The sequence below is a fragment of the Eulemur rufifrons genome, chromosome 2 (genome assembly GCF_041146395.1).
Source record: "Eulemur rufifrons isolate Redbay chromosome 2, OSU_ERuf_1, whole genome shotgun sequence".
NCBI classification, from domain to species: domain Eukaryota; kingdom Metazoa; phylum Chordata; class Mammalia; order Primates; family Lemuridae; genus Eulemur; species Eulemur rufifrons.
The window spans coordinates 118,672,552-118,694,988 of NC_090984.1; the positions used below are offsets into that span (position 1 = coordinate 118,672,552).

At 33.4% G+C, this 22,437-nt stretch overlaps 1 protein-coding gene across 7 annotated transcripts in view; it reads left to right on the forward strand.

The window, feature by feature from the left end:
- Nucleotides 1–22,091, forward strand: part of PAPOLA (poly(A) polymerase alpha) — a 57,720-nt gene extending 35,629 nt beyond the window's left edge. For 2 of the 7 annotated variants that reach the window (XM_069489543.1, XM_069489489.1), the window contains 7 exons: nt 3,749–3,870; nt 8,396–8,538; nt 11,283–11,383; nt 11,613–11,833; nt 15,582–15,644; nt 17,430–17,504; nt 19,912–22,091. In XM_069489543.1, the coding sequence (XP_069345644.1) occupies nt 3,749–3,870; nt 8,396–8,538; nt 11,283–11,383; nt 11,613–11,833; nt 15,582–15,644; nt 17,430–17,504; nt 19,912–20,007 (821 nt within the window). In that variant the 3' untranslated portion in view covers nt 20,008–22,091. The remainder of the gene's footprint in view (nt 1–3,748; nt 3,871–8,395; nt 8,539–11,282; nt 11,384–11,612; nt 11,834–15,581; nt 15,645–17,429; nt 17,505–19,911) is intronic. The other 5 variants (XM_069489499.1, XM_069489508.1, XM_069489517.1 and 2 more) reach the window with 5 other exon arrangements.
- Nucleotides 22,092–22,437: the final 346 nt, after the last annotated feature.

The following is a 22,437-nucleotide window of genomic DNA, read 5'->3' on the forward strand; positions in this document are numbered from 1 at the left end:
TTACCAGTTGAGCATTCCTGATCTGAAATCTGAAATGCTTCAGTGAGCATTTCCTTTTAGTGTCATGTCAGTGCTCAAGAGTTTTAGATTTTGGAGCAGCTCAGATTTTGGATTTTCGGATTAGAGGAATACTGAACCTGTATATAAATGATTTTTCTCTCGTGTGATAAACCTTAAAGTTAAGTAGTACCATTTTAAACTTGGCTTGTCCACATTTCCTTATGAAATTGGAAACAACGTTGAGTGTATATGGTTGTCTAAAAGACTGAGTGTATGTCTGACTGCCTTAAACATCTTTTTTTTTTTTTTTTTATGAGACAGAGTCTTACTTTGTTGCCCAGGCTAGAGTGCCGTGGTGTCAGCCTAGCTCACAGCAACCTCAAACTCCTGGGTTCAAGCGATCCTACTGCCTCAGCCTCCCAAGTAGCTGGGACTACAGGCATGCGCCACCATGCCCGGCTAATTTTTTCTCTATATATATTTTTTAGCTGTCCAAATCATTCCTTTCTATTTTTAGTAGAGACAGGGTCTTGCTCTTGCTCAGGCTGGTCTCGAACTCCTGAGCTCAAACAATCTGCCCGCCTTGGCCTCCCAGAGTGCTAGGATTACTGGCGTGAGCCACTGCACCCGGCCTGCCTTAATCATCTTGAACTTTAGAAATTGATAAAGCTGAACTTACGGTGACTTGAAGAAATTTATCCTGTGTGTCAAATACAGATTCAAGTGTTAATTCATGGGCAGGGATTAGAGTGATTGAGTCTATATTTCAAATTGACCTGTACCCTGAGATAAATAAAAGGTAGTATGTTTTAACTAAAGACCAACTGATGGATGTAGTTGAGAGAATCTAAGACTATATGAAGATGCACAACTTTTCAAGAGAATAATGAATATGCATCTGTGCCTTTTCCTTAAAGACTAACCCCATTTTCTCTCTAGCGTTGTCTTCCTCCTCCCTGGTTTAAAAAGTTCTAAAAGTGGTATTTTTATCTGTCCACTATGAGGAGTTTTTCCCGGAGAACATTCAGATTTAACATTAAAAATTTTTTATCTACTTAGAGAAGGAGAGAAAATATTGGTGATAGTTTGTAAGAAAATCAGTGTCACATACTAACTGTAATATAAAGGAGAAATACAGGAAAAGAACATAGATTTGAGTGTGTCAGTGCTTAAGGTATGACATCAGAAGACATATTTAAGTGTCAGGTGATTGTACTTTATGTAGAATCACTTAGCAATGTGACATCTGTGAATTCTGACTGATACAGGTGTTACTTCTAGTGATTCTGATAGCACCAGCAGTGTTGGCTTTGGTGAGATGACGTGATAAAAGTGAAAGTTGCAAATAAAACAAAAGGTGATCTAATTTTGATACACATTTGAGTTGTGTTCCTAGAAATTTCAGATTAAAGTACATTATTTTTTATGTAACTTGAATTCTTGGTTCAAATAATTGCAAAGTAGGTTTTTTATGTTTAGGAATGTAGAACATGGTACAATTCTTCCCTGGATAGAACTGTCCATATTGAAGGATACCTGTTGTCTCTAGCCAGTAGCAACTGTTAATCAGTGTAATAACAAAAATACCCCTATAGATTTTTAAAATGTCATATGTAGGATGATGTACCACCTGCTCAACACCACCGAAGTATCTTTTTCTAAAGTAAAAATTCTCATGTCAACTTTATTTATGAACTGACAAGTCATGGAGAGATATTTGAATTAGAAAATTTGTTTTGTACATTGTGTCAAAGTTGAGCTGTTTATTAAAGAGTATACTAATGAACCATCGAGATTTTTCAAGGATCTTTTAGGTATTTTGGAAAAGAAATATTTAGTTGTCCTGTATCTTGAAACATTTTAATGGAATACTTCATGGAAGTACTTTTTTTTTTTTTTTTTTTTGGTAGAGATGGGTTCTCACTATGTTGTCCAGGCTGGTCTCAAACTCCTGGCTTCAAGCAATCTTCTCGTCTTGACTTCCCAGAGTGTTGGGATTGCAGGCCTGAGACATCGCGCTTGGCCGTATAGAATTTTTTAAAATAAAACATTTAACATGTTCAGAATATAAATTTTTATCCCTAGTTCCCTCTAACTTCTAGTTCTGATTATTCATGCTAGAAACTTTAGAGTCATCTTTGACTCTTGTTTTTCCTCTACTTGATGTTAATCCATTATAAAATCTTTTTGTCTCTTCTTTCAGAACACATTGAGATTTTTTGCTACTTACTGCTTTTTCCATTGCTCTCACCCTAGCCCCAGCCACAATTATTACCGTTTTGGATTACTGCCATAGCCATAGCCTTTCTGTTTTCCCCATGCCCCTCAACTATTTCACCTAGCATCCAAATTATATTTTTAAACTAGGTTATGTCTCACCTGCTTAAAACCTATAATGGATGCCCATCTCACTCAGAATAAAAGTCCAAGTGTCCTCACTGTGGTGTGCAAGCCTCTACCTGATCTGGTTTTCTCATGTCTCTGACCTCATCTCTTATTATAAGTTCACAATCCTTCATCCATACGTCTTGGAGCTAGAAAGGCAATAAAGTTAGTAAGTAATCTACCCAGTGGGGCCTTGGTCAGCTTTTGGTTATCAAAACCAGTATTTATGCAGGGAACTGTTGATATTCACATTAAAATAGCTACAGATAGTTCAGAACAGGGTTTGTTGATGAGTGTTCTTGCCATTCTTAGGAAAAATTTCGGTGCTGGGAGTTTGTGAGAATTCAGAGTTGCAGATAAGGAATTATGGATCTCTAATTTTCCTCTTCCCCATTTGCGATTTTGTTGTTTCTCAAGCAGTCCAGGCGTGTTCTCTGGCTCAGGGCATTTTGTTCTTGATGTTTGCTCTTCCTGGAATGCTGTTCCACCTGGTACTCAGCTCACTTCTTCATGTTCATTTAAGTCTTTAGTCACATGTCAACACAGCTTCTAGGCTGATCTTCCTATCCTCTTCCCTACTGAGTTTTTCTCCAGAGTGCTTAATCATCATCTGACACAGATTATATTTTACTTATTTTTTTTTTTCTTTATTCTCCCCCCTAGAATGTAGCCTTTGGGAGGCTCTTTTGGTCTCCCTTGTTCACTGCTATATCTCCAGTGTCTGGAACAATGTGAATGCAGTATAGGTGCTCATTAAATATTTTTGGTATAACTGAATTTTTCCTTTTTTGCACCATCTGGAACTAAATAATTTGGATTGATTTATTTGTAGCATTTTCTTTTTGTACCTGTGGCCTCTGTTATTTGAGTTATTTCTATAATAGAAAATATGTCATTAGTTATCTTAAAATTTTATCCTGCAGATTCTTATAAAGATGGTTTTGGCCATAGTTTAGTAAGTTTGACTTATTTTACGACATGTGTTCCATACTTGGATAAAGTTTTAAGTAATAATGATGTAGCTTAAAAGGGTCTGGGTTTAGGAAACCCTTTTTCTCCAATTCTGCCATTTCATAAAGAGTTACTCTTTAAAGTTACTACTTTAAGAGCTTTTTAAAGAATTATTATACTGAAAAAATTAATGTATTTTGTGCTTTTATTCATTATGTACACCCTGTGCTAGAAGAAGAGTTTGCTCAGACTTGAATTGTGTCAGATTAGAGATGGGTCTTGACCTGATAAATTTACAGATATGCAGTATTGATGGCAAAAGGATCCCTGCTTAGAATAGTTTTTCTGGAGTGAATTTAACTGCCTTTATTAAAATGTTTCTATTTTTTGTAACAATTTCCTAATTGTGTAGTTTATAGGCAAGCAATAAACAGCAAGATGTTTGAGGTGGATATGAAAATTGCTGCAATGCATGTAAAAAGAAAGCAACTCCATCAACTACTACCTAATCATGTGCTTCAGAAAAAGAAAAAGGTAAATTTAGAAAGTACTTACAAAAGCATTACTAACATAATGTTTTATGCATCTTGAGTATCAGTATTTCAGAATTTAGTCTCAATTAATAAGTCATATTTGAAATAGATGACTTTTATATGGAGCAGTTCCATTATGTGAAATCTTGCTCTGATCAGTTCTCTTGGACACACTTGCTTTAGACTCCAGAAGGATTAGTGGTGATACTTCATGTGCTTATTTTGTATACACCCATATTCTCTTTTAAAAGCCTTTTATTCTTATCCATTTAAAAATTCCACATCAGTATCTAATATACTTTCCTTTAAAAAGTAAATAAAATTAAATTAGTAAGGTAATATGCGAATTAACTAAATTATGTGAGACTTTTTAAAGAAATAAAAATGGCTTTTTTTGGTGAATGTATAAAATATACATGTTTATTATTTAAAAATTACTGAGTATAGGTTACCAGAGTTAATATTTTTGCAGCATGTTGTTCTAGTATTAGTGTTTCCTTTTGAACAACTTAGAGCTATTTATTTCCTTATTTGGACTTACTATAGTGGGCATATTAGAATTGTAGTGCACAGATAACAATTACAGTTTTTCTTTAAGTGATTTCAAAAATAGATGGTTTATTCTTATGGTGGAATACCTTATAAGAGTAAGTGAATTATAGCTGCATCTTTTTTTTTTTTTTTTTTTGAGATAAAGTCTTACTCTGTTGCCCAGGCTAGAGTGCCATGGCATCAGCCTAGCTCACAACAACCTCAAACTCCTGGTCTTAAGCAATCCTTCTGCCTCAGCCTCTCAAGGAGCTGCAACTACAGGCATGTGCCACCATGCCCGGCTAATTTTTTCTATATATATTTTTAGTTGTCCAGCTAATTTCTTTCTATATTTTTTTAGTAGAGATGGGGTCTCGCTCTTGCTCAGGCTGGTCTCAAACTCCTGAGCTCAAACGATCCACCTGCCTTGGCCTCCCAGAGTGCTAGGATTACAGGCATGAGCCACCACGCCCAGCCTGCATCTATTAATATGTTGACTAGAAAGTACAGGTGTATGTGTACCATTTTCAACTTTTATGTAAACTTTACAAGTTTAAAAACTTATGAAACAGTATATTTAGTAGAGAATATGAAATAAGTGTATTTTAGAGAATTGATAACCACTGCATTCAGGATAATAGTGGGTTATCTGGGTCTGGGATTGAGAGGAAAAGAATGAAATCAATACACAAAGGGCTTTAACTTTATAATGTTTCTTAAAACATAAGGCATATAGTACAAAAGCATTGAAGTTAAGGGCAGGGACTCTGGAGTAGACTGCCCGGTTCAAACTCAGGTTCCACCATTTCCTAGTTGTGAGATGGGCTGGTTATATAACAAAGGTCTTGTTCTTGATTTGTTTCATTTCTAAAATTGCAATAATATTGACCTATCTTGTTAGGTATATCATGAGGATTAAGCAAACCAACACAGATTTAAGGGGTGGCTTAGACTAGTTCCTGGCACATAGTAAATGCTCACTTTAGCTTCTGTTATTATCACCATCATTATTCACAACTTGGGGATAGGTACATAGATTTTTATTTTTTTGGGTGGGGAAAGATCTAAAATGCAATTTTTAATGGTTTAAATATGTTATTTAAAAAAATTGTTATTCTCTTCTTAACCTAATGGTTTCATGATTTAACTAAACAATGTAAAAAAGTGACAAAAATGTACTGTTCTTTTCTCAGGGAATTTCATTTATTTATTGTAAAATTTGCCATCAAACAATTTTATTTTTAAACTAAAGTGTCAGGTCAAACATTTTGCCTTCTCATTGTCCTTGAATGGGTTAAAGCAATTGTACTTAAATGTAGATTTACTACATATAAAAATATATAAACATTTTATGTGTTTTCAGAAGTGAATATAAAATAGATGGTTGTATTCTTTAGAACTTTGCTGTTTCCATTTTATTAAAATAGCCATTAATAACTGAGGCAGTTAGATTTCCCAGAATCCTAGATTTAGATTACCTTTTTAAACTCTTATTGTTTACTTTATGGTATTGATATTTGGAACAACCTTATGTAGAGTTAAAGTAAGTTTTAATGCAAGGTTCTTTATTCTATTTTTTAAAGGGGTATCTATAATCATTCAGAATATAAAGCGAATCATTAATGACTAGAAATGTTCAGTGCAAAAATTTTATATATCAAATGAAGCAGCTATAATCTTACCTTGCAGTAATAGTTATTCTTAACATTTTAGCTTATTTCTACACAGAGTGTTCAGTATACATGTTATCACATATAATATGTATTGTGAAAAGGTTTTTTTTTTTTTTTGAGACAGAGTCTCACTCTGTTGCCCGGGCTAGAGTGCCATGGCATCAGCCTAGGTCCCAGCAACCTCAAACTCCTGGGCTCAAGCAATCCTCCTGCCTCAGCCTCCCAAGTAGCTGGGACTATAGGCATGCACCACCATGCCCGGCTAATTTTTTTTTTCTATATATATTTTTAGTTGTTTGGCTAATTTCTTTCTATTTTTAGTAGAGACGGGGTCTCACTCTTGCTCAGGCTGGTCTCGAACTCCTGAGCTGAAACGATCCACCCGCCTCAGCCTCTCAGAGTGCTGGGATTACAGGCGTGAGCCACTGCTCCCAGCCTGTGAAAAGGTTTTTTATGAAACTTAACCATTTTGTGACCTGGCCTTTTTTGTGCTTAATATAGTATGATCATCTATCCAAATTACATTTTTAGTGGTGGTTTAATATTTCTTTGTATGGCTATAGTATGATTAAATCTGCCCTCCTAATAGATTATTTCCAAGTTTGCGTTAGTAAAGTAGCACTTTCTTGTTTTTGTAAGTAACAAATATCTAGGAGTCTAGATCCATGAATGGTTTCTTTGGACTTTCATTAATAGCTTCTTTATATTATAATAACTGCTATTTGCAAAGGACTGTACTGGTCCTTTTCTATATTTAATGTTCCAGCCACCCATGGGTATTATCTCTAATGGGAGAAACTGGAGTACTAAGAAGCTTGCTCAACGTCATGTAGTATGAGCTGGGAATTGGACCTAGGTCTGACTGTAAAGTGTACGTGTGTGTTTCTCTCTATAGTATGCTCTTTGTCTTATTTATTATTAAAAATTTTGGTAGTATGTTTATGATTATTTGACTTTAAGATCTCTTGCTGCCAAACTATATAGATACAGAGGTAAGCAAAGCAGTTGATTGCTGTTTTGTGTTTAGACCTACCAGTTAAAACTTTCACATTCATAGGTTATCCGCAATGGTGGTCTGTTATCTTAACAGGTGTTTAGTCATCTGGTCAGAAAGGTGACTATGTAGAATTGAATATAATTTACTTACTGAATAAATCCTCATGTCTGGTGGAAAGCATCATTGAATAAGAGAGATATTCATTGAGAATATTATTACAGATACTTTTGTTTCACAACTGACTTCATAAGCAAATGACATTGCTATTTCCTCCTTTCCCTTCTGCCAAATCTCATCTTACTCAGTTTTGATTTATGTGCATAAGTGGTGTCTCTAGTGCTAAGTCAAAGATTAAGAGTATCTTGTCATTTGGGGAACTGGAGAGCAGAGCCTGTACACACATATGTATGGAATGAGTTTTTGTCAACAGTGTAAATTATTTTCATTAAAATGTTTCTGTAGGTAAATGAATATTCTGAAAAAACAATGAAGCTGAAGGAATCAGTGTAATATTATAGTAGTATTGAATAGCAAAAATTAAAACTTTGTCACTATAGAAATCAACTTTAATCTCATAAAACTATTCATAGTTTTTTGTTTGTTTTCCTGCATTATGTGTTTTGGAGTGCTTTGATTTTTAAGGAGGAGGACCCAACATTAGTGGGTATTAGGTTTAATTTTCAGAAAATTATTTCTGCTTTAATTTTCACAGGATAATTTACACTGTTAAGTGTACTGTCTTAAAATCCCAAATTGCTATTAGAGTGCTAGAAATCTCTTGCTTTTGAGAGAGGCTCATTTTATTGACAAATAGTAAGGAATGGCAATAAATTATACTTCATAACATTCTGAAATTTCATAATTTTTATATTCATTGTAGGATAATTAGAAATCTATAAACATCCTTTTAATCCCACTGGCCAGAGAGTCTCATTGTTAGTATCTTGTTTATCGTTAAGACTTTTTTCCTCGTATATATGTGTATATATATTTATAGTCCTCTGATTCAAGATACACGTTTTCATATTATATTGCTTTTTAATTTTTGTTGTATCTTACAGTCAGTGTGTATGTTTAATGTAGCATTCCTTTCTCCTTTTTTCTCCCACATAAGAGCTGTAGTTATGTTGAAGCCTCCTTAGAAGTCAGGACATGTGTGACTCCTAAGGTCTTTGCCTTTTACAATCAGCATGGCAGTTCTGATATTTATAAACTTAGTGATGTGTGTTTTTTAGTAGAAATCATATATTAAATAGAAGTTTTTCATGTTTCAGAGATCTGAATGAAATAAAGATATATTTGATTAAATATTTTATTATTTGCAGCATTCAACAGAAGGTGTCAGATTGACAGCTCTGAATGACAGCAGCCTTGACTTGTCTATGGACAGTGATAACAGCATGTCTGTGCCTTCACCTACTAGTGCTATGAAGACCAGTCCATTGAACAGTTCTGGCAGCTCTCAGGGGTAAGGAAGAAGAGGGAAACGGAAGAGGAGTGGCTGTATGCCAAACCCATTAGCTGTATTCTCTTGTTGCTGTTAGAGTGTCATTTTTATTCCAACTTCTAATTTTTTAAAAAAAATACCTATTTTGGGGCAGTACTTTTTAGTTTTTCCTAATGTGTCATAGTTTTATTTTTGGGGCTCATATGTCTTGATTCAGATATGAATGAATGTTAGTGCTATAACTTCTCCAAATTTATGTATTTAGACACTTACTACTACAGTGAACTGTATGGTGTACTAAGGAGAATAGACAAAAGGGACAAAACCACTTTGTTTTCCTAGAATTGCTTATACCTGTGTAGCAGGGGAACATATCAATGAAACTATTAGAGATCTTCTAGAGAAGGTAAAGATTAGACTTGTTATAGAGGAACTGAGTATCTCTTTAGCATTTAACTAGCACTTAAAATGTATTTATTTATATACATATTTTTTAAGAGACAGAGTCTCACAACGTTGCCCAGGCTGGCTTGAGCTGCTGGGCTCAAGTGATCCCCCTGCCCCAGCCTCCTAAATAGCTTGTGACTATAGGTATGTGCGTGCCATCGTGCCCAGCATAAAGCAGTTAAAAATTTTTACTATGAAAGGAATACATGTCTGTGGCAGTAAAAATTAGAACCCAATAAAGCCATATTCATATATAGTGTCTGTAAGTCTTTATAGTGTATTCTAGGATTTTTTTTTATGAATATGCTACCATATTTTCAAAGGGAACTGTTTACAGTAGACTTCTGGGATGCTGGTAGTGTTTTAAACTTTGATGGTTATGCTGATTACTTTATGTTAATCAACTTGAGCACTTTATTAATATATGTGTATTTCAGTTTTTAAAAATCAGTTTTAAAAATTGGATTGTCAGTTAATGTATAACCAATGGCAGAGGTACAGGTTGGATGATTCTCTGGATGAGTCTGAAATAGAAAATGCCAAGGTGTCATGGATTTCAATTTTCTTCCCTTTGGACTTTGTGTACATGAGGTGCATTTAGGCCAATCGTGCATAATCTGAAGACTTCAGCCCTGAACATATCCTATAAGTCCTGTAGTTTTAAAACAGTTTCAATTTGTAGAGCATTAACTTCTATGTTTATATTTTTAGTGTTTTTTTTTTTTTTTTTTTTCTTAAGTGAAGAAGCAGACATTTTACTAAGGATTTGGGGATTTGTAAAACCCTTTGTGTACTTTGACCTTGTACATATGTATATAAAATATGCATAGCAACTGTACTAAGTAATTTCACAAACTTAGTCTTGAAATTTAGTTTCTTGAAGTAATATTAAATAACTTCCGTACATAAAATTACTGGATTTTAAGTATGTGGTTGTATATTTGCTGAACAAATACTGAGTATTTATTATGTACTAGGCACTTTGCTAGCTATTTCAGGTTTTTTCCTGCATCTGGTTGTTCTCTGGCCAACTCTCCTTTTTTTTTTTAAATGGTTAAATATTTGTGCCCTTGAGGGCTCTCTCCCCTTTATCCCATTTTGATATTGTCCCTGGTAGTATCACTTACTTTGTTGACTTCATTTACATTCATGTACCAGTGAGCTACTTAGCTTCAGTAAGGTAACTGCTCTATGGCTGCACGTGATGAAAGTTGCCTAGGTACAAAAAATCAAAGTTCTTCATGTGTTTTCATCCTTGTCATGGCGTCATCATTCACCAGTTTCAGAATGTGGGCTGCATAGCTGAGGGGGAGAGCAAGTAAGCAGAGGACTTTTTGTTTTTATTTTTCTTTCAGGAGGTAATAAAAACTTGAGCTTATTTAAGTGCTAATGTGTAGGATTTATTTAAAACAGAACAGTTGAAGGGATACAGTAAAGGAGTGATCGTTTGAGGCAGTGGGATTTAGAACATAGATTGGGCTTTGGTATATGATGAGAAGAATAATTCCATTATATAGGGAAGAAGAGGTGTGTCTGTTTTATATTTATACTTAGAACTTGGGATAATTCCTGGCTTATGGCTTTGACTGTGAAGTAGGAAACAAGTTCCTTTCCTGAGATTGGCATGTGAAATCAAAGGAAACGGGGGAGAGACTTTTGGGGCAAGTACAGAGGCTTTAAAATAACTTATTTTTAAAGTACAATATTAAAATATCCCCATGTCACTTAAGAATCTTTGTTGTTTACCTGGACAATAGTATGGTCTTTTAGGGTTTCGTAAACCTTTAGACTTTATATATAAAAATTTATTTCTGTTTTTTCGACCATTTTCTTATTCTTAACTTTAAAAGGATTTTTGTTACACCCCAAATCAGTAAGCCTATTGGCCAAAATCAGTTAAGAATAAATCTTTTAGAACTGTTCTGGCCAATGTTTAGCCAGTAACTATATGTGGCAATTTAAATTTAATTAATATTAAATAAAATTAAATATTCAGTTTCTCACTGGTCGTATTTCAAGTGCAGAGTAGTTCCATTTTTCTAGTGACTACCATATTGAATAGTACAGGGCATTTCTGTCATCATAGAAAGTTCTGTTTGAACAGTGATGCTTTAGAATTTGTGCTTTTGATTATTGTTTATATTTTACCAGGTAAAGTTCATTACTAAAGTATATATGTATGGGAAGTAAAACTAAATCATTTACTTTAGAAAATAACTTCCACACATATTAAGTATTATTGAATTTTATTTTCACTTATTTTTTATTTGCTTTTAAATTTAATTTAAAAATTTATTTATTTATTTATTTATTTTTAGCAGAAACAGTCCTGCTCCAGCTGTAACAGCAGCATCTGTGACCAACATACAGGCTACTGAAGTTTCTGCGCCACAAGTAAATTCCAGTGAAAGCTCAGGGGGTAAGGAGATTGGTTTGATAGATTTGATATTAATAATTCTTAAGGTATATTTGGTTTAGCCTTCATTTTGAAAAATAAGTTTGTTAAGTAGATTTTATTGTTTTTTAAATGCCATTTTATTATTTGCATGGAAAGTTATTCATGAAATCAAATTGAGAGAAATAAAAAAGCTTACAATTTTATGTTGTTATAACTTTATTTTGAATTTATTCATATATTTGCTACTTAGGTACATCGAGTGAAAGCATTCCTCAAACTGCCACACAACCAGCCATTTCTCCACCACCAAAGCCTACGGTCTCCAGAGTTGTTTCTTCAATACGTCTGGTAAACCCACCACCTAGACCTTCAGGAAATGCAGCAACAAAAATACCTAATCCTATAGTGGGAATCAAAAGGACATCCTCACCTCATAAAGAAGAGAGTCCCAAGAAAACCAAAACAGAAGAGGTATATATATATATATGTATATATATATATTTAAATATATTAGTTAGCTATGCCAATACCAGCTTGCTTATTTTTAAGTCCAGAGGAAGAAAACTGTGAGCCAAAATTGAGAAGGATCAGGCAGCAAAGCTTTTAGAAAATTTTTAGATGTGTCTGTAATACTTTGGTGCCATAGTTTCTCTTCACCTTTCCCTCTCTTCTCAGTAAGTACCTCTTCCATAAAGCTGTGTCTCTCATTTAAATGTTTTAAGTATGTGTGTAGTTAACATATGTACTCTGTAATACAATTTAGCATAGAATTACATGTCATCTTTATTATTCTCTAATGACTGTATCTTTTATTTGTACTGATTTTTTTGGTGGCGACTTTGGACAGTTTTTTGCTTCTGTGATCCAGATGGAGTTTCGGAGTTTCTGTACTGTATATGGTATTACAGGATCACTGAATACTAGAGGATCTCAGGGAATTCTTAATGAATGCTGAATAAGGTTGTAAAGTCAGATTTATTTTGGGACCTTGAATGATTAGTTCCTTCAGCCCTTCAGGAAACCTGGTAGCAATGCTTGCACTTTCTATAGTAGCTGGTTTACCATTACCAAAATGTACGTTGATTTGGTGTGAATCTTAAAATAGAAGTAGTCTTGTTACACAATTTCGTTGCTCGCTGGAATCACTGTTATGTTGTTTTCATATTAATGAGGCATTCCGTATTGCCCCAGAGATGATAGTCCGAAAGCACCCATTTCATTGTAATTTCTACCTGAGAATTTAGGAATTTACTTATTATACCAGAGGTTTTTTAGAATGGAAAAAAAAAAAATGTAGGTTTCTTATGGAGTCTATTATGTTTTTCTTGGTAATGGTGAAAAATTATTTGTCTCTAATTTATAAGTATTCTGTTACTTAGCTTATTCTGAAGGCTTTTGGAAAAGCTACTGTTAACTAAAAGTGATAATTTGATGAATTTTGTCACTCTTATGCTAAATGAGTATGAAAAATGGATATATTACAGTACTTTGTCATTACTTATAATATTTAAAGCAGTGTAAATGCTGTGTAAGTAATTGTTATACTGTACTTTGTGTTTTTTTTTATTATTGTATTATTTTTGTTTCCCCCCCCCAAATATTTTTGATATGTGGTGGTTGATTGAATTCATAGATTTGGAACCCACAGATACAGAGGGGCCCTACTGTATCTGTTATCTTACAAGATGTGTTCTGAAAACCCTTCTGTGTCTGTGTAATTACCTCTTAAGGCAGTGATTTTCATCCTTGGCTGTACATTAGAATTACTTTTTCAGGTTTTTTGTTGTTCTTGTTTTTAATACACATTTTAGGGCCTCCTCCAGATACACTGAATCAGAGACCTTCTGGGAGTTAGGCCTGGGACTCTTATTAAAAGCCCTGCTGGCACATGATTGTGTTGTACAGCAACCTAAGAATGTATTAGTTTTGGTATAAATTACACATTGTGCCTACTGATACTTGTTTGAAGTTGTCAGAGCATTTCAGAATTTGAATTTCTTTTTACCTTAGTAAAGTATGTGTAAGGATAACGCTAGATGTTTGAACATTTGGGTTCCTTAATGTTACAGGTGGCACACTGAAAGCTCTGACTAAATTTATACCAGCACAATGTTTGCGATTTTATTTGTGCTTATCTTGGTAGAATGACACTTAGGTTTCTTATCTGATTTAGAGAAGCAATAGGAATATAGAATTTTAAAACTTAGTATGGAAATTTAAGAAACATACAAAAGTAAAGAGAGTCATTTAATGTCCTTTGGTACCTATCACACAGCTTCAGTTGTAATGAACTCTCAGGCAAACTATGTACCGTTAATTCTTTCTTCCTTTTCCCCTTGCCCTTGTGTTATTTAAAAACAGAATCTAGACATATCATTTCTTTAGAATTTTTAAAATTACGTATCTAAAAAAGAAAGCATAAATGATAAAATTAGCCCACTTAAAATTAACAATTCATTAATATCATCAAATACCTAGTCTGTGCTCAAATGTCCCTGATAAATTTTTATAAAAAAAAATAATCTTTTCAAATCTTTTCAAATCTGGAACTAAAATAAGATACCCACCTTGTAATTGTTTGATGTTTTTTAAGTCTCCTTTAAAATATAGATTCTCCCTGTCCCTTTTTTTTGTGTAGTTTCTTCTGTATAATTTCTCAGACTGGATTTTGTTTATGGCATTTCCTTGGTGCACATAGAATTACAAGGTAGAGAAGAGATCTTAGGTTATTTCATAGGCTAATCTTCCTTTCTCAGCAGAGGAATGTGCTGTTTAGCGGCTTTTCCAGTTCCAAATCATTACAGTTAGAGAGTCAGAGGCAGGATTAGAACCCAGGCTTAATTATCTCATGGTACTAAAGTTGAGGAATTTTATTATATATAACATAAATATTATATAATATTTATATTATGTAATGTTTATATAATAAATATCCTAATTTTGAAGCCCTTCTAAACTGGGCCTTTTATTCTCTGTTAGCAAATACTTGATATTAGAAATTTTAGCAAAGTAGAAAGAAATACTTGTCCCACTCAGTAATCCACTAACATGTATACAGATAGGAGAGCTTTAGATAATGTGAAGTAGTTTAGTTCTGTTTAATGATCATCATATCCTAAAGCTTTTCGAATATAGTGGTAATGTAAAAGAGAAATAGGAAAAAAGCTTGCTTTATTTCCTAGATTATATAGCTAAAGTAAGCTGGATGCATTTTAAAAATTTTTGTATGGAAAATTTCAAACATGTACAAAAGTACAATGAGCTGTCATGTTTGCCTCACCTAGCTTCAACATTTAACCACTGATAACCGGCCTTGTTTTATCTGCTTGCCCACTTACTCCCTCATTGTTCTGAAGCACATCCCACTCATATCATTTCGACTATAAATATTTCACTGTGTATCTAAAAATAAAGACTTCTAAAAAACATAACCACAGTGTATTTATCGCACAAACATTAACAATAATTCCATAGTGTTAACATATCTAGTCAGTATTCAGATTTGCCCAGTTGTGACTTATATTACTGTTTTTTAAGTTTATTTGGGTGACACAAATTTCTTACTGTAATTGGATATCATATTAACTCTCTCTAATCTATAAGTTAGTCTGCAGTTTCTATTTTTTTTTTTTTTGAAAGCCACATTAAAAATTAAATTTTAGTTCTGCTGAAAAAATAGTGTTAAAGTGATTTTTGAGACCCAAGGCAGGCATTTCTCAAATCTTGTATTCTTCAGGGTGGTAATAGGTCTTAACAAGAAGGGAGATTCTGTGGTTAATTATGTTCCGGAAAGTTAAAGTGGTATTGTTTATAGAATCTCTCCGAACTTTTTATGTGCTGATATATGTATGGAGTCTCTCAGAACAGGAGAGTGATAGTATGCCAAGTTCCTGAACTTGCTTGATCAGGGAACTCTTTTTTTCCCCCTTACAAAAAATATTTTATAAACTTAGTGGTTTGGGCAATGTACTTTTAGGTGGTGATGATCTACAGTAACAATTTTCCTAATGTTCTTTTTAATTTTAGTAGCCACTGTGAAGCCATATTAAATTTATTAATCTGAAAAGCATTTTTGAAAAGGAACCAGTAATTTTAAGACTGTACTTGATCTTACAGGTTTAATCATTTTATAGTTAAAAAATATATAAATTAAAGCATTGATTGGCAAATAATCTAAATTTTTCATTTTAGAGAATAAAGCTTTTTTTTTTAAAAACAGGATGAAACAAGTGAAGATGCTAACTGTCTTGCTTTGAGTGGACATGATAAAACAGAAACAAAGGTATACTAATTTAGCCTTTAGAATACATACACAAGAGTATGGAAGATGTTATAGAAATGTCTCTAGAAGATTGTATTTTGTGCTATAGCTTATAGATATTTTTCAGTATTGCTTTTTAGGGAAGTGTTTGTTCCTTTTTGATGCTAATTTATGATGCTGAAATCTGAAGGGAATATAGTGGTGAATGAGACATGTTCGTTACCTTTAAAGGAGCTTATGATTAATTTGAGAAGATGTAGATGTAATTAATTACATTATCAAAGAAAATTAAAGCAATTGAGGGTCGGGGTTCTGAGGAGCAAGAGAGGAAAGATGTTCTTTCTGACTGCAGAAACTGTAAAAGTCTTTTATGGAAGAAAGAAATAGCATTTGAAGTGGTCCTTGAAGGATACGTAGGATTTTTGGCAGTACAAGATGAGGCCATCTCCCTATTGGGTTAAGAGTATGGTATGATTAGTTAGAGAAGCAGTTTTTGGCAGAAGGGTTTGGCTGGGATGCATGGGGCTTGAATGAGGTAGATTGGTTTTTTTCCAAAATGTGAAAGACTCATTTTTTCAGAAATTGAAAGATACTGAAGGCTTTTAACTTTATTCCCCTTTGTTTTAGAAAAATTGGATATCCTCTCCCTTCTCCCACGTTATCCATATTCCCGTGATGGATATTTTAACAAGTATTCTCTTTGTATCTTTCTAGATTTTGTGTGTGCCCTCATATGTGCCTACATACCAATGCCTTTTGCTTTTAATTTTGCTTCACTTTGTAAACAAAGAAAAAAATGTCATTATGTAATCTACGAAATTATTATTAATGACTTCATAGAATGCTATCTTAAGGCTATCATCATATTTTATTCAACCAATTCCCTATGGTTAGCAATTGTTTCCATTTAAAAAAGAAAGTTGTGCTTTCCTGCTGTAATATTAACTGTAGCTAAATACCTGCCATCCTTTCATGTTTGTTTATTCAGGGTAAATTAATGAAAAAATAGTATGCTTAATTTTAAAACTCGATACACACTACCAAGTTGTCCTCCAGAAAGGCTGCGCTTCTTCATTCCTACTCCTTATACCTTGTTTACCCTTTTCAGTTTCATAAGAGAAAACTGATATTGCATTGTTTTATTTTTATATGTATTTTATAGAAATTGAAGTTTTAAAGTATGTTTATTTTCATTTGTGTGTATTATATATTCTTTTGTGCACTGCCTTAAACAAGTTTTGAGCAATGTAATGACATGGTTTACCCTGTGTTTTCTGATTATAGTTAGAGTAGAATCAGTGCACTGATTTTGAGGGAGAGGAGTAAAAACCATAAGGAGGGAGAAATCTTTTTAGAGACATTTTTAAATAAAGGCATGAGGCAATTTTTGTGCTTCTGGATAATTTTATTTAACAATATTGAATGGGTTTTGTTTTTTTTCACATAGCTAAGAGCTTTCCTTGGGTTTTCTGTTAATTATCGTCTGGGCAACATTTCATAATGTGCCTGTGTGTGTCTTTAATTATTGTTTGTTTATTGTCCAAGTTGGAGCTAGTTGGAAAGTCATGGGGTATTTTGACCAGGCCTTATAAGATTTAAATAGGCAAATAGAAATTTTCAGATATCAGAAATGGTGACATAACCCATAATGAGGCTTAATAGATGATTTTGTAATTAGTCACATCTTTCTCTTGATCCCTCCTGTCTTCCAGTTTGGTTTTTTTTATTAGCCACCAAACCCAGTTATGTTCTTTTATTCTTTTTTTTAAGTCTCTTTTCCCCCTCCCCATCCTCTTTGTCTCACAGGAACAGCTTGATACAGAGACAAGTACAACTCAATCAGAAACTATTCAGACAGCGGCTTCTCTGTTGGCCTCTCAGGTACTAAGTGTAAAAAGCAAGGAGAGTTTTGTAAATGTTCTTAAGGTTAGTGTGGTATATTGAATTAAAATGAGAATTCATAAAAGACTATTAAACTTATCTTTGTGAAAGTAAGTACTTGCTAGGCCTATAAATATATTTATTGTGGTTTTAAGGCAGGGCACTGGATTTAATGGAATCTTTCTTTTGTGCTGTCTAGTTTCTAACTCATTCCCTTATATATTATTTAATATTGCAAATCATTTAAATCCTCACTACTCATGTATACAGGATCCATATAGAGGTTTTATTTATAGGTCAAAGAATGAAATTTACACCAGGAAAGAACTGAAAACCATTCTGTGTGTATTTTTTTGTAGGGTTAATATTACCTTTTTATTTTTAAAATGTGTTTCTGCCTCGGTTTTCACTACTAGTTTTCAGTTAGTTACTTATTATAACCCATAGTTATTCAGAATTATTTTTTCACTTGTCCGAGCAATTCTACTTGTGACAGTCTCTTACAGTATACAGCAGGCATCTGGAATCTTTTTTCATTGATTTGTGAACCTTCATTTTGTTTATGAAATAATTATTTTCTTCTTGAATCCTTTCAAGTTGAACAAACCCCAAAGTCTGGGTCAAACTCTGATGCAAAGTAAATATTTTCTTTAAGTATATAATAAACTGGTTAACATCTACAAAGTAACTGAGATAGCAACTGCTGCCTAGTAATATTGCTGTACTGATAATACAGTGATCATTTTGCCACTTTGTGGCATACAGTTATATTACTATGATCATGTAAAATGTGATTTTGCTGGATGTTAACTTTCAGTCTTTAGAGATACATAAATATGTTTAGTTTCTCGAGTGTTTTTTATTTCCATAATATTTATCTAATAAAACTTTTGGGAGGGTAACTAAAATAACATTAGGAAGTATTGCACTTAATATTGATACATGGACAAACCTGTTGATCAAACTTAAACTGTCCTGTGATTGTGATTGCATGTCTTTTGGTTTGCCACCTTTCTCTCTAGAACTATTTTCATTGTTTTGTCTTCTTGAGTTCATCCCTATAATAATTAGTATCCATGGATATTTGCCTCTTAGATATTTTTGTGAGCGAGTAGAATTTTCTTTCTGGTTTTTGTTTGTTTGTTTTTAGAGGTAGGGTCTTACTTTGTCAGCCAGGCTAGAGTACAGTGGTGCAGTTACAGCTCACTGCAACCTCAAACTCCTGATCCGAATGATCCTCCTGCCTCCTGAGTAGCTGGGACGTGCCACCCATGCCCAGCTAATTTTTTTTTATTTTCGTTTTGTAGAGATGGGGTCTTTTTATGTTGCTTAGGCTAGTCTTGAATTCCTGACCTCAAAGGATCCTCTCACCTCGGCCTCCCAAAGTGCTGGGGTCCCAGTGTGCTGGGATTATAGGCATGAACCACCATGCCTGGATAGAATTTTCTTGCTAAAGAAAGGATTCCTAGAGCCATTGGGAGAAAAACCACCCAGTTATAAAAAGAATGATTATATTGATTAAAAAAAATATGTCACTGTGTTTGGTGATATTAGGGACATACTTATTTCTAGGAAGATGATAATATTGTGGCTATATCTAACAAAGAGTTTTTATTGTTTTGATATAAACCTTGAAATATTTACAGATGGAATGATAGGATCTCTAGGATTTGCTTCAGAATAATACAGGGATTGAAGGTGGGAGGCCAGTAGATTGGCTTTGATTTGACAATTGATGAAGCTGGGTAATGAATACATGGGGAATCATTACACAGTACTCTCTACTTTGAGGTATGTTTGGAATTTTCCATAACAAAACATTTTAAAATACATCTCTTTTTGAATGTTAAAGAAATCTTGTGATTTAATATATTTAGCACAATAAAAACCCACCTAAAAATGTAGGGTAATTAAATTATTGGTCAGCTATATAGATTTAATTTTACAATTTAAGTGTCAAAAATTAATAAATTTACTGCTGCTTCTGTGTATAAGGTGAACTTTAAGTATTTTCCCACTTGGGGGTGCTCCAATACCAGCTAATATTACAGCTATTAGTGCTATAATAAGTAAATACAGTTTAGCATTAACTTAATTATATGATAGGTGATTCTTAGGGGAGTGTGTTTTTGAAAGCTATATTTGAAATTACTTAGGAGTGTTTAATATTGCTGAAATATTAAAATATTCATACTTAAATTTCTACAATTATAGAACAAATGTAGTAATTGTCATATTTGCATTCCATTTTTGAGAACATTTTAGAGTATTTTTCTTTAAATTTTTAATACTTTTTTTCTCATTATAAAGTTCCATCATTTCTTAGGAAGTAAAGCAATGGAAAATACATCTCATCATTAAATTACAGTGCTTTGAACGATGTTGTGTTCTTTGCTTTCATTCTCAGAAAACATCCAGTACAGACCTTTCTGATATCCCTGCTCTCCCTGCAAATCCTATTCCTGTTATCAAGAATTCAATAAAACTGAGATTGAATCGGTAAAAACAACCTCAGGGGTCCATAAACAATATCTGCCAACTCAACCTGTTGTCTTCAAATGCTAAAAAAGGAGAATGGAGGGTACAAGACTAGACATGACTGAAAATGGATTTGGGTTTTTTTGGTGACCTCCCTTACTGGGCTAATCAGCACTTGATCGGAAGTCCAGGTTAGTATGTGAAGCCAGGAGTACTATTATTATTGTGTTAGCAACAGTTGCATTAACAATTTCAAAAAATTACTGCCTTTAAAAAAAACAAAAACAACAACAACAAAAAAAAACACCTCAAGCTATATTTGTATCCATAATTGACATCTGGATTGGGTTTATGTTTGATGCATTGTTTAGAAAATTTGCAATACAAACTGGCATAAGAATTACTTATTCTGATGATGCACTTTTATGTATTTTTTATTAGAAAGTAGAACTAATTTTAGATTTTCAGCTTGATGGATTTTCATTTTTTCCTGAAGAATTTCCTTTACCATTAGTCTTCAAATTGGATACCGTTGTGCAGTGGTGTACTGTTATACTTCAGAGAAAGGATAAGAGTACATCTAGTTCAGTCCCTATGGGGTAGCTGTAACCTTTAAAAATGAAATGTCAACTTTAGGGTACATTTGACATTGAAAGAATAATTAGGAAATAACTTGGTTTTGATGGGGTCATGATTAAGAAATGATATATTGGTTTTATTTATAGAATTGTTTTATAGTGCATACAAATCAGCGATCGGCCAGCAGATATTTTTCTTTGAGCTATGGAAGCTCTGTATTCTTTTGCCTTCAATCTGTTGTCTTCAAAACAAACAAAAAAAGCTTTTTGCACCTCCTCTTCCCACCTTTTCTTCTTTTTTCTTTTTGCTTGTATGCACAAGGTAGGACTTACTTCATAAGAAACAAAATGCCAGTATTTTCTTAAGCCATGATGTAAAACCAGTGACCCTGTGGCCACATGGCACAGAACACTAAATCTTGGTCCCGTGGCTGAAACTTTAGGGTGACTAAAAGTAATGCCTGTGAAACATGATATCTATCTTGGATGGCTGTTTGATCTCTAAGTAAGAGGAATTTTGTACACTCCACAGAACTCCTGTCTGTAGTAAAATTGATTTTCAATTTTAAACATGTCGGCAAAAAGGCATTATCTCCAAGATTTTAAAACTAATTTTTATTTTTAAATGGTTTACCAAAGTTTGTCAGTACATTTTACATATAGAAGCATTTAAAAAATCATTTCTAACAAGCACTTGACATCTAATCAGCTCTCTACTACTTTTTTATTTTATCAAAAGATTAGGAACTTTCTTTAAAGAAAATAATTTCTCATAATTAAGCAGAACATCTGTCTTTACAAAGTATGAGGGATGCCAGATGTTGATAAACTTAGTTACTCTTTCTTAATCTGGACAAAATAAACCTAACAGATTTTTCTGATGAGCATGTTTATGAATCCTCCATTGTGCTCCATTCTATCACATGTGCATTTTTCATGTTAAACTGCAATTACTTAAACTCTTCCCCATCCTTCTAAATTAATTTTCCAAAGTTGGAGTGTAGTCTTTCCCCCCTTAGGCTATGCATTAATTGAGGCTTTCTTTTCACCATGACTTTATGATGTCTAGTACACAATCTTTCTACTTCCCACATCGCGCTTTGCACAGTCACCTTGCCCTTCCTCCCACCACCTATGAGAAAAGATGGTCATACTAACAGGTGAAGTGTACAAGGTGTCTGTGTGTTTTGTGTAGCTTCAGAGTTAGATTGAAATTACCAGGCACAGATTTAGTCTTGTCATTTTGTTTACACATTGGGGAAAACAATTCAGTTTATTAAACGTTTCATGTAACTGCACCCAAGTTTTGCCAAGCTGGAAACTTGGACCTTTTCTGTGTAGTGACTTTTTAATTCTAGTTTTCATAACCTGGAGATCAGACTGTTGCTTTCGCATGATGTATGTAGTGTCTCATGACTGGAGTTTGCTTTGTTTTATAGTATCTGTACTCCTTGTATTTTTCAAGAGCTATTTTGTAAACAGATGATGTATTTCTCCATTGAAAACACAATAAAAAAAAAACAGCACAATCCCATAGTTGGCTGATTTCTTTTGACTATTCTGGTTTTTTTTTTTTTTAGTGACTTTATTGGTTCTATTTAGAAGTTTATAGTTGGCTCTGAGTGAAGATTTGCAAAACAATTTACTTTGGTTACATCGGAAAAGATTGGTTTCTGGTTAACTTAAGCCATCATCAGCAGCGAATTATTTATATGTCATATAATAATCAGGTATTTGTTTTGCATATAATCGTTAGGGAGGAAAACATGAATATAGTTAATTCACTTTTAGCTATTCCGACCTCTAAAATATTTATTTTTTGTCTGTAGACACTGTATGTTACCTCTGTATTTATTTATTCTGTGCATGTAGACAAG